The sequence below is a fragment of the Heterodontus francisci genome, chromosome 7 (genome assembly GCF_036365525.1).
Source record: "Heterodontus francisci isolate sHetFra1 chromosome 7, sHetFra1.hap1, whole genome shotgun sequence".
In the NCBI taxonomy this organism is placed as follows: domain Eukaryota; kingdom Metazoa; phylum Chordata; class Chondrichthyes; order Heterodontiformes; family Heterodontidae; genus Heterodontus; species Heterodontus francisci.
The window spans coordinates 80,925,328-80,943,880 of NC_090377.1; the positions used below are offsets into that span (position 1 = coordinate 80,925,328).

The 18,553-nt window shown below is 41.4% G+C and overlaps 1 protein-coding gene across 7 annotated transcripts in view; it reads right to left on the reverse strand.

Moving 5' to 3' along the window:
- Positions 1-18,553, reverse strand: part of znf385b (zinc finger protein 385B) — a 325,574-nt gene that overhangs the window by 79,579 nt on the left and 227,442 nt on the right. For 6 of the 7 annotated variants that reach the window (XM_068035530.1, XM_068035527.1, XM_068035528.1 and 3 more), the window contains exon 3: positions 1,649-1,759. In XM_068035530.1, coding sequence (XP_067891631.1) covers positions 1,649-1,759 — 111 coding nt within the window. Of the gene's footprint in view, positions 1-1,648; positions 1,760-2,919; positions 3,044-4,148; positions 4,262-18,553 lie in introns of all 7 variants that reach the window. The other variant, XM_068035533.1, reaches the window with a different exon arrangement.

Consider the following 18,553-nt stretch of genomic DNA (forward strand, 5'->3'; position numbering starts at 1 on the left):
CTGGTATGTGGTAAATTGCACAGAGACACCAAAATAAAAGCTAAATACTGCAGATGCTGGAAATCTGAAATAAAAACAGAAAGTGATGGCAATACTCAGCTGGTCAGGCAGCATCTATGGTGAGAGAAACAGAGTTAATGTTTCAGGTCTGTGACCTTTCATCAGAACTGTTCTGTTGAAAGGTCACAGACCTGAAATGTTAACTCTGCTTCTCTCTCCACAGATGCTGCCTGACCTGCTGAGCATTTTAACCACTTTCTGTTTTTATTGCAGAGATACCAACCTGCCCAACATCCAACTCTGCATATTCTCTCCCATCCCAAATACATCATTACATTAATACAGACTTCCAGGTCTCTTTTGTCTTAAAGAATTTTTTGTGTGAATGTATTAAATCCCATTTTTTCCTGTACCATTTTTAGTCTACAGGCAATTATTGTCTTTTTGCTATACAAATGCAGGATAAATATCATTTTACAGAGACCTGATACAATATCCTAAAGCATTGCAAGACTGATTTTAAAGGAAAAAAATTCTATCATAAAAACCATACTGGTAAAGGTTAATGACCACAGTCTATTACAACTACTTAGCACTCCATGCTTCCCTGCAGGAAAACATTCTGCAGTGCAAAGTATTGAATCTTTACCCAAATAAATAATCATCTTACCAATCTATGGGGCCAGCTGAAAAAGATATTGTGCAAAATGTGAACTAATTGTCATTACTAGAGTTGGAGAAAGTGAAGACATGCTTTGATCTGAAACAAAAGAGGATCTAACGATTTCATCGCATGACAGCCTTTGCTATAATGACGCATTCCCTTGTGTCTTTCTGGCAGTACCCATCAAGTCAGAAATGAAATTCTGCTGCCTAGATTCAATATACTTGACACCAATGATCTGGATTTATTTATAGTCATCCCAGTGTCATGCTGAGGACATACAGCATACCTTGTTCCTTGTTTTTTTTTAAATGACTGCTTTGTACCTTTATATTTCTTATTTTAATTATAAACAAGTAAGGAATGTTAAGTCAACAATTCTGGCATCATCCTAAATATATCACAAGTTATTTCATGATCATTTAGAAATACTAAAATAATCTAGATTTACTGTTTGGCAATCATTATATTGATCGATAATTTTCTCAGGGTGGCCAGAAAATTCACCAGAATATTAGTAAATATATAACTCAATGTTTGCTAATTGATAGCACAGTGAGGAGACCAGTTTAGAAGCAGAAGCATATTCTTTAAGCTAACATTTAAACCTTTCCAATTGCGCAAAAACATTTACTGTAGTTTCCTATTACAAAGAGATATAATGTAAACTCAATGCATTATTAACACTCACCTTGAAGAAATCCAGTACCTGGGTAAGTTGCACAAGGTAACCAATGCCACAGATCAGTGTGACAGCAGCCCTAAAACAGCTCCTCCAACAGTGTAACATGTACAACGTACGCTAACCATCAGTGAATTAACCATCAGCTAAATTAACACAAGTTACGGTACATGTCAGAGATTATTTCTAGCACTAGGCTCTGACATAAACATGCGAATAGGACTGTGGCTGAGCAGTTTTTAAAAAAACTAATCAGAATACAAATAAAGAATTATTTAAAGCTCAATGAATATTGTACTCACCTCTGAATTAAATCGTAGCTGGCAGACATTGCATGAAATAATTTGCTTCTTTTTGGGAGGAACTGAAACTCCAAATGTGTGGTTGATGACTGCTTTCTGCACGGGATCCATCTGGAAAATGAACAGAATAAAAAGGCACTTACTGTAAATCTATTTCAGAAATATTTAAAAAATTTATAACTATTGCGGATGAAAGCTGGCAGTGAAAGCCCTCAGAGCAATGCTTGTAGTAAACCCAAATAAATGGCAACTAAGCTCCTCAAATTCAGCAAGCATATGAAAGGCAACATATGTTCAGGTTTTGTATTTCAGAGATATTACTACATAATGCAGGAAGCTAAAGACAGCAGAGTTACATTTACTGCATTTGGCAGCTCACCTGTTATAGGATAAAAGGAGATTGTTAACTGCATTGAAACTAGAATTAAATATTGATCCATTTGACTGTGCGAATAAATACTATGACAGATCAAACATTCTCTACAGTAATAGCTCACTAGTGTAGCTTGAAATGTCAGTGGTTCATTCACAGTAGGAATTTTGGTTGTACTGTATTAGAAAGCTGTGCATGCAGTGTCTTTGAGGCAAGGTTATTCAAGAAAAATCTGTGCAGAGAAGCATGGAAAATTCACTGCTCCCACCACTAACAAGCAACACTGTCACGAGAGAATGCTTGTTTTTCTCCTTTACACTAGGAAATTAATTACCGAACACATGAAGCATGCTGCATAAGGAAAAAACAGAATTGAAATGCCAAAAGGAATTGTCCATGAGAATAATGGAAAAAAACAGTCAAAAGGGTGCTGCAGAGCTAAAAAGCTAGAACACACTGATTCTCTGGTGCGTACTGGATAAGAATATAAAGCATTAACTTCAGGCCAGTGCAGCATTTTTACAACATAGTACAGACCATGCACACATGTCTCAATTACAACAATGAAGAGCTGTACAAACACAACAGCATATCCGGTCTCATGAGACCGAGTAAGAAACAATTGCCATGGAACAGACGATGCTTCTTTAGAAATAATCAAGGAATGGATATAGTCAGACTAAGATTAAATTACAAGAAGGTGCAACATTCACATTTATAAGCTTTAACTGTGTCAGAAACCGTCCTGTAATACTGCTGACAGAGGAAAGGAAACAGCATATATAATACAGCGAGGGCCACACTGATAAACTGAGAATCCAGAGAAATCAAACATAATTGCTAATGCAAATTAACAAGTTAAATGAATATTCAGTGAAGAAAACATTTGGCAACTTACTTTACTTCACAATATACATGGAGTTGTGTCCTTGTGGCAATTAGATAACACATTGTTCTCTAAAATCAGTTGTCAAGGGAAATGAACTTTTTGCATTATATTTAACCAGTAATTAGGATAGCCTCTTGGTGATTTTTGAAGAAAGTCAGAATTTGTATAAAATAGAGAAAGAGACAGAGATTAGGGAAAAAAATAGCAGCATATGAACAATCCAAAGTACTGAGGTTAAAAACACTTAACATTGTCCATCTATAATAAAGCTCTCTGCTAATACAATAAACCAGAAGCTTGCACTACAACCTTTGACTAATCATTTAGTTTATGCTAAATACACAAGCAGAATCCTAGCAACAAGGTGATAGTAATGCAGTGCAAACTGCCTGTTAGAATTGTTTAGTTTGGTCACAAATGTATGAAACCGGTAAGGTTTTAAATTCACCTGCTTTGTAAAGGGCTGACCCCACTGTATTTTGTAACATCAGCCCTCATTTGATAAGCAAGGATAGGATTTGGCTGGATTAGACCTGCAGGGGAGCTCACCCAGGGTTCAGAAGAAGTCGCATGTGCCAGAATTTAAAGGGATGTGGCTAATTAAAGGTAGATGGCAACATCTGGGATCATAATTCTTTTTCAACTTTTTTGAATGCCAGAGAAACTTTGAAATAATCTTCCAGCCTCTCCAAAGGAAGTATGGGGCAAATAAAATCATGTGTGTGGCAAAACAAATGTGACAGCAGGAAAGTATGTGTGGACAGCACAGCATCTGAACCCCATATTTAAAGGCTGGTGAAATGGAAGTGCTGTTGCTGCATCCCAAAGCACTTGAAAACCAATGGATTACTTATTGAAATACAGTCACTGTTGTAGGCAACCATGGTAGCCAATTTGTATACAGCATTAGATGAATGAACAGTTATTCTGATCTTGATATGTTGGTTAAAAGAGGAAAGTTGGCTAAGACACAAGAATTTCTTCTCCTCTTCAAAAAAGTGCCCTGCGATCTTTTATGCTTATCTGAACGTTCAAGTCCGACCTTCGTTTAACATTTCATTTAAAATTCAGCATTTCCAACAATGCAGCACTACCTCAAGTGTGCATTGAAGTATCGGCCCAGATTATGCCCTCAGGTCTATAATGGGGCTTGCACCCATAAGCTGTTGACTCAGAGGCATACGGATTTCTTCAAATCATTCTAAGACATTCTAACTGCATGATATATGGTCACTTACTGCCATAATGGATATGCTCTAGCAGTAGGGGGAAGATGAACTTGTAGGCCTCCTTCAAGCTTCGGATAAGTATCGGCCTTGCTCTTCTGTCTTGTTCCCTCTCTCATTCACTCCTAAACAAACATACACAGAGCCACAAAAACAGCAGCTAGCAATGAAAATGCTGTTTGAAGGTATGGCTTGGAGCCACATTCTAGAATTTGTTCCTCTTCTGTCATCATAGTCCTGTTATGCTTACCATAACACATAGTGGTCCAGAACAAGACACCTCATACACCTTGTGACTCTCTCACCAATGTTTGCAAGCACTGGTACAGCAGCACACATTACAGAAATACAGCCAGTGAACTTGAGGAGGTAGTACCACAATGCACAGGTAAAGGAGGAGGTCAAAGAAGTACAGGAAATAGAATATGATGCCCAGACGGCTACATTGTTGTCAGAATTCCTTCTACTTTGGGAAGTGCAGCATGTGGTGAATCAAATATCTGTCAGGCTCTTGCTTCTCCTTGGCAAAAAACGAGATAAAAGGGGGGAATGTTCCCAGGCAAGGGGTTTGGGTGCATGGGGGAGGTAAATCCCTTAAAAGTGATGTCAGGTTGAGATTCTGAAATCATCCCACCCGAGCTATCATGACAGGTCTTTGCTGTCATCTGCAGCCTCCGGGAACAAGACCAGTAGGTCTGGTGGGCACGCATTGCAGTGGCCAGCAAAGTGCCTGTCACTGAAGGATCACCACCCAACTCCCCAGCTGCTCCCCCACCACAACCACCGAGTTTCTGGCTCTCCCTGAGATTGTGTAGTCTCTTCTGCAAGGAGACAAAGCAAAGAGTAATGAGTGTTAGTAACGGCATGGAAGGGCAACATATGTGGAGGGTGACTCTGAGGCATGGATGTGAGGGGGCAATAGGATGAGGGTGAGTGTGAGACTTGGCTGTTCGGATGGGAATGAGAGGTGCCTGGAGAGAGAGGAATGAGTGGAGCTTCAAGGTTTGTGGTCCTGAGGAATGCTGTGCAGGAGAATGCTGAGAAAATCAGAGTTTGGGGCTTGGCCCCTGAAAGTGTTATGCCACTCACCTTTCTGACCCTCCTGAGGTCCTGGATCCTCTTGATTCACTGTCTCCAGGTTGGAGGGGTTTAATTCAGCTGCTGACCTCCTCGGCCACGCATCCACATTTGCTTGGCTGGAGAGGTTGTCCTCTTCCTTCCATCTTTCGGCGAGCTCATCTCAGTGCCACACCTCAGATCCTGCAGAAGCACCTCCAAGCAGCCTTCCCAGGTCTCCTCTTCATTCCTGCGGTTGCTGCAACCTCAAAAATCCATGTGCAGGTGACCCCATGCTGGGGTCCTTTTAATTAGAAATCCTTCCTTTGACAGATCCAGTGCATCATCTCGCCCATCCTCCCTGATTGTTCAAGGAACCCAGAAGCGGGATGCTAATGCTGTGGCTCAGTTAAGGAAACAAGGCAAAGCCCGCTGAAGAGTTCAAAAGGTTCCCAGCTCGCTAATGGTCCTACCGTTTTGGCAGGGACTAAGTTGAGAAAATTCTGCCAAAGATTCTCATCATGTTTTTTACATCTGTAGCCAGGCATTAACTAATACTGCAGATAAGTCCTGTGCTAGCCAGGAAGAAGGCAAAGGCAGAAGAATTGAGATGGTGGTGTCCTGACTGCCATTGGCAGTCCCTGCATATGGTGCAGGCTGCTTTAAGGTCTATTTTAAGCAAATGCCACAGCTTTGCAACTGGATTTGTGCCAAGCCAGAGCCTGTAAAGCATTTGTCCAGGCTGATGTGCCAGGGCATGCAGATATGGTTGAATTAACGGGAGGTAGAGACAATTTAACTGTGATGTCTGCTACATCCTTTGCATGCTTTTGTCCACTTCTTATAACACTTTAACTATGAAATATATATTTGAAATGCTTCATTGCAATGCCCAATATTAATTTTAATTTGGCAAAAAGCAAGATACTGCAGATGCTGGAAATCTGAAATAAAAACAGAAGATGCTGGAAATACTCAGCAGGTCAGGCAGCATCTGTGGAGAGAGAAACAGAGTTAATGTTTCAGATCAATAACCTTTCATCACAACACCAGCTCTAATGAATGGTTATTGACCTAAAATGTTAACGCTGTTTCTCACTTCACAGATGCTGCTTAACCTGCTGAGTATTTCCAGCACCTTCTGTTTTATTTTAAATTTGACTTTGTGACCATCACTGATTTTATATCTTACACTTAGATGTTTTGTTTTGCTCCCAGAGCTCCCATGAACGTTTGTATTCTAAGATCTTGTTTAAATGCCCCCCTCTTTCAAGTTCTTCCTGTCTTACTGAAGCCTTGTAAATGCTTCAATTATAGTCAGCTACTCAAGGAAAGATAGGAAAGGGAAAAAAGGGGAAGGCGTGGTGGTATTGATTGAGGAGAGCATTGCAGTGCTGGAGAAAAAGGATGTCCCAGAGGGGTCAAGGACAGAATTAATTTGGCTAGAGTTAAGCAACGAAAAGGTGCAGTTACATTGCTCGGTGTTGTCCATAGGCCACCAGCTACTGGGAGGGATGTGAAGGAACAAATTTGCAAGGAAATGACACAGAGGTGCAAAAATTATAGGAGAATCATAATGGGGGACTTTAATTATCCAAACATAGACTGGGATAGTAGTAGTGTAAAGGACAGGGAGGGGCAAGAATTCCTACAGTGTGTTCAGAAAAATTTTCCACAACAGTATGTTGCCAATCCAATGAGAAAGGAGGCACTGCTAAACCTGGTTCTTGGGAATGAAGTGGGCCAAGTGGATCAAGTACCAATAGGAGAGCATTTAGTGGACAGTAACCATTGTATCATAAGGTTTAGGCTGACTATGGAAAAAGATTAAGAACAATCCAGAGTAAGAATAATTAACTGGGGGAAAGCCAACTTCAATGGGGTAAGAATGGAGCTGGGGTAAATAAATTGGAGTCAAAGGTTGGTAGGAATAACAGTAGCTGAACAATGGGCTACCTTCAAAGAAGAGATAGTACAGGCACAGTCAAGGTATATTCCCATGAAGAGGAAATGTAGGGCAAACAAATCCAAAGTTCCCTGAATGACATAGAGGTAGAGGTAAAGATAAAGAAGAAAACGTGTGCTTATGACAGATGCCAGGGAGACAATACTATTGAGAACCAGGCTGAATATAGAAGGTCCAGAGGGGAAGTGAAAAAGCAAATAAGAAAAGCTAAGAGAGCCCATGAAGAGAGACTGGCAGCTAGCATTAAAGGGAATCCCAAAGTTTTCTGCAGACATATAAATAGTAAAAGGCTGGTAAAAGGAGGAGTGGGGTCAAGTAGGGACCAGAAAGGGGATTTACACATGGAGGCAGAGGGCATAGCTGAGCTATTAAATGAATACATTGCATCTGTCTTTACCAAGGAAGAAGCTGTAACCCAAGCAAAGGTGAAAGAGGATTTCAAAACCCCACAAACTGAGTTTTGAAGCAAACAGAAAGCTGCTTGTGTTTTGTTGACAGAAAAATGTCAGCATTCTAATTACTGATACCTGTGAAACAGAGAAAAATAGATAGATAGATTGTATTTCTTCATTCTAACTTGAGTTGTTAACTTTAAATAAAATAAATTAAATCGAATTTTGTAAGCAAAAAAGCCACCTCGAGGGAAACATGAGATGGCAGGGTGGGAAGGGGAGAGGAGGAGAGAAACAGGTTGGATGTGGGTGAGGCCTCTGGTTTTCTCGCAACCTTGGAGGGAATAACTGCAAGTGAGTGGGCCATGGCCGGAGACTTCAAATGAGATGAGTCACAGCTGAGCAAAGGGAAGGAAATGACACAGAATTTCAGCAGGGAATTCAAAGGAGGGGTTAAGCGTAGTGATGGGTAGGGGTTTATAATAAGAGTGAGAGGATGATAGGAAGTGAAGAGGAAGTGGATGGCGAAGGGTTGGATCAGCAATGGGTGTGAAAAACGGGGGGGGGGAAACACAGAAAATCGGGGAGGGGATGGCAAAGACACTCCTGAGGATTGAAGGCCACATTTCCTTGTAATACTAGTGGAAAATGTAGGCTGAAGGTCCTGGCAGCATCCTTCTTTGTCACACTGTAACATGCACCTGAAAGGAAGTTATAAGTGGCATGGACAGAGTGGATAGTCAGAAGCTTTTTCCCAGGGTGAAAGAGTCAGTTACTAGGGAACATAGGTTTAAGGTGCGAGGGGCAAAGTTTAGAGGAGATGTGCGAGGCAAGTTCTTTACACAGAGGGTGGTGAGTGCCTGGAACTTGCTGCCGGGGGAGGTGGTGGAAGCAGGTACGATAGCGACGTTTAAGAGGCATCTTGACAAATACATGAATAGGATGGGAATAGAGGGATATGGTCCCCGGAAGTGCAGAAGGTTTTAGTTTAGACAGGCATCAAGATCGGCGCAGGCTTGGAGGGTCGAATGGCCTGTTCTTTGTCCTTTGAAGGAAGGAAGAAAATGACAGAGAAAGAAGCCAAAGAGGACAGAAACAGAAACAAAAAGAATTAGATAGGAAGATTCAGAAGAGAATCAGAGGCAACAGCAGAAAAGGGAAAGACACAGAGAGAATCACAGAACTGTTGCAGCACAGGAGGAGGCCATTCAGCCCATTGTGTTGACATCTGCTCGCCAAATGAGCATTTCACTTAGTATCATTCCCCCGCCTTCTCTCTGTAACCCTGCACATTTTTGCTTTTCAGATAACTATCTAATTCTCTTCTGAATGCCTTAATTGAACCTGCCTCCACCACACTTTCTGGCAGTGCATTCCAGATCCTAACCACTGACAGCATGAAAAAGTTTTTCTTCGTGTCACTATTGCTTCTTTTGCCAATTAATTTAAATCTGTGCCCTTTAGTTCTTGATCCTTTCACAAGTGGGAACAGTTTTTCCCTATCTACTCTGTCCGGGCGCCTCATGATTTTGAATACCTCTATCAAATCTTCTCTCAGTGTTCTCCAAGGAAAACAGTCCTAACTTCTCGAATCTATCTTCGTAAATGAAGTTCCTCATCCCTGGAACCATTCTCATGAACCTTTTCTGCACTCTCTCCAATGCCTTCATATCTTTCCTAAAGTGTGGTGCCGAGAACTGCATGCAATACTCCAGTTGAGGCTGAACCAATATCTTATTCAAGTTTAACATAACCTCTTGTAGTCTATGTCCCAATTAATAAAGTCTAGGATACATAAAAAAAAACTAGTCTCAGTAATGGTGATCATGAAACCATTGTTGATTGTCGCGAAAACCAATCTGGTTTTCTAATGTCCTTTAGGGAAGGAAATCTGACGTCCTTACCCGGTCTGGCCTACATGTGGCTCCTAATGCACAGCAATGTAGTTGACTCTTAAATGCCCTTTGAAATGGCCTAGCAAGCCACTCAGTTGTATCAAACCGCTAGAGAAAAGTCGAAAAGGAATGAAACCGGATGGACCACCCGGCATCGACTTAGGCACTGGAAATGACAACGGCAAACCCAGCCCTGTCGACCCTGCAAATCCTCCTTACGAACATCTGGCGGCTTGTGCCAAAATTGAGAGAGCTGTCCCACAGACTAGTCAAGCAACAGCCTGACAAAGTCATACTCATGGAATCATACCTTACAGACAATGTCCCAGACTCTGCCATCACCATCCCCGGGTATGTCAGGTCCCACCGACAGGACAGACCCACCAGAGGTGGCGGCACAGTGGTATACAGTCAGGAGGGAGTTGCCCTGGGAGTTCTCAACATTGACTCCAAATCCCATGATGTCTCATGGCATCAGGTTACACATGGACAGGGAAACCTCCTGCTGATTACCACCTACTGCACCCCCCTTGACTGATGAATCAGTACTCCTCCATGTTGAATACCATTTGGAAGAAGCACTGAGGGTGGAAAGGGCACAGAATGTACCCTGGGTGGGGGACTTCAATGTCTATCACCAAGAGTGGCTCGGTAGCACCACTACTGACCGAGCTGGCCAAGTCCTAAAGGGCGTAGCTGCTAGATTGGGTCTGCAGCACGTGATGAGGAAGCCAAGAGGGAAAACCCTACTTGACCTCATCCTCATCAATCTACCTCTCGCTGATGCAACTGTCCATGATAGTATTGGTAGGAGTGACCACCGCACTGTCCTTGTGGAGACGAATTCCCATCTTCACATTGAGGATACCCTCCATCGTGTTGTGTGGCACTACCACTGTGCTAAATTGGATAGATTTCGAACAGATCGAGCAACTCAGCACTGCACATCCATGAGGCACTGTGGGCCATCAGCAGCAGCAGAATTGTTTTCAACCACAATCTGTAACCTCATGGCCTGGCATATCGCCCACTTTACCATTACCATCAAGCCGGGGTATCAAGCACAGTTCAATGAAGAGTGCAGGAGGGCATGCCAGGAGCAGCACCACGCTGATGACTGCACAATGTTCAGCAATGTTCATGACTCCTCAGATACTGAAGCAGTTCATGTCCAAATGCAGCAAGACCTAGACAACATTCAGCCTTGGGCTGATAAATGGCAAGTTGCATTCACGCCAAACAGGTGCCAGGCAATGACCATCTCCAACAGGAGAGAATCCAACCATCTCCCCTTGACATTCAATGACATACCTTGGCTGAATCCCCCACTATCAACATCCTGGGGGGTTACCATTGACCAGAAACTGAACTAGACCAGTTGTATAAATACCATGGCTACAAGAGCAGGCCAGAGGCTGGGAATTCTGCGGCAAGTAACTCACCTCCAGACTCCCCAATGCCTGTCCATCATCTACAAGGCACAAGTCAGGAGTGTGATGGAATACTCTCCACTTGCCTGGATGGGTGCAGCTCCAACAACACTGAAGAAGCTCGACACCATCCAGGACAAAGCAGCCCACTTGATTGGCACCCCATCCACCACTTTCAACATTCACTCCCTCTGCCACGGACACACAGTGGCAGCAGTGTGCACTATCTACAAGATGCACTGCAGCAATGCACCAAGGCCCCTTTGACAGCAGCTTGCAAACCTGCAACCTCTACCACCTAGAAGGACAAGGGCAGCAGATGCATGGGAACACCACCACTTGCAAGTTCCCCTCCAAGCCATACACCATCCTGACTTGGAACTATATCGCTGTTCCTTCACTGTGGCTTGGTCAAAATCCTGGTACTCCCTTCCTAACAGCACTGTGGGTGTACTTACACCACATGGACTGCAGCAATTCAAGACGGCGGCTCACCATCACCTTCTCAAGGGCAATTAGCGATGGCCTAGCCAGTGACACCCACATCCTGTGGGCGGCACAGCGGCGTAGTGGTTAGCACCGCAGCCTCACAGCTCCAGGGTCCCGGGTTCGATTCTGGGTACAGCCTGTGCGGAGTTTGCAAGTTCTCCCTGTGACCACGTGGGTTTTCGCCGGGTGCTCTGGTTTCCTCCCACAGCCAAAGACTTGCAGGTGGTAGGTAAGTTGGCTGTTGTAAATTGCCCCTAGTGTAGGTAGGTGATAGGGAATATGGGATTACTGTAGGGTTAGTATAAATGGGTGGTTGTTGGTCGGCACAGACTCGGTGGACCGAAGGGCCTGTTTCAGTGCTGTCTCTCTAAAATAAAAAAAAATAAAATAAAATAAAAAATAAAACTTACTTTATGCTTTATTAACTGCTCTCTCAACCTGTCCTACTACCTTCAATGACTTATGCACATATACACCCAGGTCCATCTGCTCCTGCACCCCCTTTAGAGTTGTACCCTTTATTTTACATTGTCTCGCAGCATTCTTCCTACCAAAATTAATCACTTCACACTTCTTCACATTGAACTTCATCTGCCACTTGTCCGCACATTCCACCAACTTGTCTATGTCCTTTTGGATTCTACACTACCCTCCTCACAGTTCACAATGCTTCCAAGTTTCATTTCATTTGCAAATTTTGAAATTGTGCCCTGTACACCAAGGTCTAGGTCATTAATATATATCAGGAAGAGCAAGGGTCCCAACAATAACCCTGGGGAACTCCACTACAAGCCTTCCTCCAGTTCGAAAAACATCCATTAACCACCTTTACGAACAGGTGGTAAGGGGTGTGGGTAGTTCCCACTGTTCACCTTGCAACTGACTGTTTTGTTAAAAATAGTGAGTTAGTCCCCGGTTTTTTAGGGTCAAATAAACAGACAAATTATAGTTTTTTTTTAACCAACGAGAAAACCTATTTTTACACATTTTCCGAAATGGTCGCAACTTCACACACACAAACATTCACTCACACAAACATGCACAATAATAGATAGAGAGAGAGAAAAGGCGAGCATATAGTTCAAAGGGAGGTAGGTGTTGGTAGTTTATGGTAAATCTGTTGAATCTTCTAAGCAGGACAGTCTCTTTTAAAGATGCAGGCATAGGTGTTTGTAGTTTTGAACTTGTTGAGGTATTGTAGATTTCTGGTGGTTAAGATTTCAGATTGCAGGTGGTGGTCACTTTCAGTTCTCTGCTGCAGCAAGTTGAAGTGTAGAATTAGCAGCAGGGCTTTTTCTTGCTTGGCTGAATCTGTTTCCACAGCCTCTTGGCTGGACAGACTTTCTGTGATTTTGGCTTGATCTCTCCTCTCTCTGTCCCAAGAGGGCTACCTTTTAAGGTAAAAATCTCTCACATTGGAGTTTCTGTCAGGAGACGCATCCCTGTTATCATCGCACAATGGATATGATAACCATGGCTATCGATTAATGTTTGAATGGGTACTATTCTGTTATGATGTTGCTACTTCACACTTATTCATCCTGGTTTTGGCTGTGAGTCAGACTGTCTCCAGCATCCTTTGTTAATCCTTTCATGTCAGTGAGAGTTATTAATATGTGATAGTCCTCCTTTCAATTTCAAAGGGGTTCTCCCCAGAGCTATTTCAGACAAGATTAACAAGTTCCATCTTTGCAGACAAGTTTGTTATTTCCAGTAAAGGAGGGGTCACGTGGCTGCGACTCCATTTTGGCTGTGGTACCAGTGACCAAGGTTCTTGTGATTTAATTTTATCGGTTGACGTTTAAACTTCATAATGTGTCCATTTCATTGTTTATTTTGTCACGGCTCCTTCCTGCTACTCTCTGTTTCCTAACACTCAGCCAATTTCGTATCCGTGTTGCTACTGTTCCTTTTATTCCATGAGCTATAACTTTGCTCACAAGCCTGTTGTGTGGAACTGTATCAAACAGAAATATGAAGACAATGGAGGTAGGAAAGAGAGAGACCATATTCTCTGATTTACCAGGTGTAGTGCCAAAGGCGATTCACCATTAAATTTAAAGCTCTGACTGGTAGAACTTGAGTACACTACTGTAATTAAAAGGCGAAGCATCATCCATTTGGGATGATGTTTTCCCCTCAAGATTTACAATTTTGTGATATGATCACATTTCTTTAATGTAAACAACATCTTTATGATAAAAAATGTCATTGCTTTAATGCTTCAGATATTTGCAAATGCAGTTGGAAAATTGTGACATAGCTTTGAAGAGCAATAATTTCCCCCTATTAACTTCAGGGCTAAAATTAAATGAATGAAACACTATGCTTTAGTTTTCATGGTACGTAATGTCACTTGAATTCACCAATTCAACAGTACCTGTACAATCACTCCCACTTATTCTATCTAAATAACTAAATTATCCTCCATAACAGATATTGAGTTTTTCAGCACACGGCCTTTCTCATTCATACATTTCAAAAGCAAACTTGCTCAAAAACTAAAAAATGTGCGACATTCATGGTTAAATGTTCTGGTATAAAAAATGCAAAAATAAACATCCACTAAAACCGCAGTTACAAAATACGCTGGCACCATCACTTTCGATAAATCTGTGCCAGAATAATACACTTACTGGCCTGGATTTTGCAGTCAGTGGAGAAGTGACGGTGCTCGCTGCCCACAAAGATCTAGTGATCTCAGTAGTGTGGATTTCATCTTTCCCGATGTTAATTTGATCATTGCACTAACTATAAAGGATCTCTGGCATCCAGCAACAACATCCAGCATCCAGCAGGCTAAGCAGCTAATCACATTAATGGATTTTCAAAGATAGCAAACCAGGGGGTAAAATGCTCTAATTATCCTTAACTTCTTAATCATCTTACGGAGAGTGAAATAAAATTTGGGGCATAGACATGAGATTAGGGTTAGAAGCTGAAATATCATTTACAAACTTTAAAAATAAATATCAAGAACCAATGGAATTTTTATTGTAGCAGAGCAAGTTGCCATTCCACAAATATAAAATTAATTCTTTTAGGGCCAAAGAGGTCGTTCAAGAGTAATTACAACTTAGTACGCCATTAAAAATACAGTTCCATCTCATTCAACAAGGCGTAACTTTTTCAAGGTTTTTACAGCGAGATTAGAGTGTAAAAAGTGGAAGCTCACATCAATTCAAGTGATTTTGAAAGATTTCAAACTGCGGGGACTTCCAACAGTACAATCTTGTGGAGGAACGGGGAATCACAGACAACAACTTTTGGATTTCTGCATTGAACTGCGGATGTGTGGATGCCAGAAGTTGCCGTCAGTTTCACTGTCATTACAACTGTTAAATCCAGGCCATTATCGTTACGAAGTGAAACGCGAATGTTTGCCATTCTAGTCTTGGTGATACAACAGTTGCTTAAATGAACAATGAATGAACTTGAGCTATGTGGAATATAGATAAAGATCTTTTAAAGACTGACATCTTTTGTTCCATAACTTGTTTTAATAAAGCTCTATTATTTTGGCCAACAACTTATATTTATATAACGTCTTTAACATAATGAAACATTTCAAGGCGCTTTACAGGAACATTATAAAATAAAGTATGACACCGAACCACAAAAGGAGATACTGAGTCAGATGACCAAAAGCTTGGTCAAAGAGGTAGGTTTTAAGGAGTGTGTTAAAGGAAGAAAGCGAGGTGAAGAGGCAGAGGGGGAAACAATGTAACAAGTTCTGACAACAAATGACTGTTGCCATGAGATTTGAAAATTATTATACAGACCACTTTTCTTATGAGTTGAAAGCTTTCCAAGACATGCATGGAGCTATAGTCTGAACAGTGTTTCAGATGTGCCAGAATGGTTTGGTCTAGTGCTTCATCTCTTAAATGCAAATCCAGTGCCTGTACTCTATTTAATCACTTGCAGTCTTGTCATTCACAGGGATAACAAAAGAAACCTGGAGATCCCTTACTTTAAAGCCGAACCAGATCAGGTACTGCTTTAGACATTCCTGGTAAAGTTAATTTGAAACTGTGAAAGATTGTGAGATTTGCAAGCTCTCTCACTGGTGCCACTCACTCCGGAAACTAACACAGACACTACTAATCATAGTCTACACCTGCAGATGACAGACACCAATTAATATGGTATCCAGGTCATAGGCAGGGTGAGGACAACACAGAAACAGTGGTATTGACTGAATGATTTAATGAAAGTCTTCTACGTTTTAGGTTTGTGTAAAAAGCCAGGGTAAAAGGAGGAATCAAAGAGTGCAGCACAGAATCAATGGAGTATGGAAGGAAGATGATAAAGTGACAGGGCAGTGAAAGAGACAAAAAGGGAGGGTTAAGGGGATAGGTTTGGTAATAAGTTAGGGATCACAATGGAAGAGATAAACAAGACAGATTAGAAATGTGAGAATGGAGAATGTTTGGCATGGGTGGAGAGAAAAGAAGGCAGGGTATGGGAAGCAAGAGACAAAAAAAGGGAGCAAAAAGATGAAACAAATATTTTGCATGAGGGCTACAGAGGGAGAGAAATGGGGAAAAAGACATCGAAAAGAAGAAATACGGGGGCAAATGAGAGGTGTCGAAGAGACTTGAATTTTCCAATGCCTTCCTCACCAGTCCCACATAAAACATCATCCCATCAGGAAATCCACTACATGCACTTAATCCTTAAACAATTTGAATAGAAATATATTGAGGTAATTTTTAAAATACATTTTCTCCCTAGTGTAAATGCACTCTTCTAAAAGCTCAGGTACCAAGTCTCCACATGTTAATAAGAAGCTGTCAGACAAAACAACTGGTGTTGTCTTTCAATTGGCTGCTGAGTCCTTAAATTCAGTGTCACACCTACAGGGTAATCAGACCAGCCAGGTTAACATTGTGGATACAAGAGCAGGGCAGAAGCCAGGTACCCTTTGATAATTAGCTCATTTCCTAACCCTTCAATGCCTCTCCAACATCTACAACACTCTAATCTAGGTTGCGATGGAATATTCACTGCTCACCTGAATGGGTGCAGCCATGACACTACCAAGAAGTTAAACACCATCCAGGACACAGCAGTTTGCTTGAATAGTGCCTTTTCCACTGGATTCAATGTTAAACCCCTCTTAGTACTGGTTTACTGTGCCTGTGATATATATACAATCCACAGGAAACACTGCAGTAACTCACCAAGGTTACTTCAATAGCAACCTTCCCCTACAACTTCTGCCACCAAGAAAGTCAAGAGACACAATGTCATGGGAGTACCATCATCTGCAAGTCACATGTTATCCTGTCTTGGATGTTTACCATGATTCCTTCTTCATTGTTGGGTCGATATTCTTGAATTCTTGACCGAACTCTATTGTGGGAGAACCATCACCACAAGGACTGCAGCGGTTCAAGAGAAGATCCACTGCCATTTTCTTGGGGCAACTATGACTACAATTTTGCCAGATTCCCAAGAACAAGTAAAAGATTTCCAGAATGCACACAATGTTCCAATTTGCAATGCAAAATAAGTAACATCACAAGCTAATCTATGTTTTATATTAAATAGAGGTGCAAAGTTAATTTTTAAGAATTTCTCTGATTTAATCACATATTATTATGGCACTTTTAGTGTAAGAGAATTGCTTGGTGGTGACTACCTTTGTAGTTCAAATTTCATTAGAACGTGGCCAACATGGAGGGTGTTGCCTCAATAACCCTTTTCTTGCTATTTCTCTTTTTTTTTAAATCCTGCTATTTTGTCAAAGTTTGCCCCATTTTACTTGAAAACGCTCAATAATACACAACTTTCTTGGTGCAGGGGATGCATGAGAGACATACCTCCTTGCTCCTGTACTGATTTTATGGTACAAATTACTTTTAGTGATCACAGAAGTGTTACGACCAGGTGAGAAAGGTGTCTAGGGGTCTCTTTCAGCCTTCATCTGGTCTTATTGTAACAGGGTTTAATTTTAAACACACTGTTTTGAACCCTCCCTTTGGTGAATCCTTGTTCACCACTTTCCAATTATAAGGCAAAGAAATGAGCATAGACAGACTTTTAGGTTTAAAGAAGAAAAGTCAAATTTATTAAACCTTAAACTTAAACTCTAATACGGTTAACACCTATGGATATACGACACGGCGTTTGCATGGACATGTGATACACACATACAAATAGAGACAGAAAAGAGCAGCAGAAAAATAAAATAGATAGGTTTGAGGCAATATCATAAGAGTTTCTTGTTTACTGTGCTTTGAGCTCACTGTAGTCCTTTTGTAAGTAGTTTTGCTTTTTGGTGGGGCCCAGTATTCTTCTTAAACCATGTTCACTGTAAGAGACTTTTCTCCTTGGGGTTCATTTCCCTTCAATGGTTTCCGAAGCTCATGAGAGCAGACAGGAGAGAGGTGTTCTCAGTCCAGGAGAAAACAGCTTTCTGACTTTCTTTCAGCAAGTTCAAATTCAAAACACTCCAACAGTCAGTTAGTCAAGTGACTGGTCTGACCTCTTCTTCTGTGTATTGGGGAAGCAAGGACTGGGCCCCTTGTTCCAACACTGTCTGCTAGCATGCAAATGTCTTTCCAGTTGGGGGCCTGGCAATTCCTTCTGATAGGCCATCTTTGCTTCCCAGCCACGATTTTAAGTTTTAATGTTCATGTGTTGAAATTTGTGCCTCAGTCTTGGCAGGTGGGGGCCTGCATGGCAGCAGATAAATGCTTAACATGTTAACGAGAAGATTGTCATACAATGATTTGAAGTGTTTGTCCACTATTATTGCAAACACTAATATCTTTCCTGTCAAGTGCTGATAAAGGTGTAAAAAAACTGGCTGTCCAAATTTTCTGCTATCCCTTTCAGGAAGTATCTGATCACTGCGTGATACATTTACAAAAGCACAGCTGAGCTTCAAAAATTTAACATAACATGGTCGAAAATCTATCCTACATGGATATATAGCATTGTACATTGTAGTCAAAATTGAGTACGTGATCTTCTATTTTTCATTATTGCTGTTTTACCCTTTTTTCAGCTATTGTCTTATTTTGCAGTGGTTCTTTCCCCATTCTGATTGTTGTTAAGTTTTGGTAACTTCAGAAATTAATACTGATGCTTTCTTAGTATTTAAATTTCTTTAAATGTTCATTAATTAAGGCACTCACTGAGATCTTAGAAAACGTCAGGACTTATAACAACACTGCAA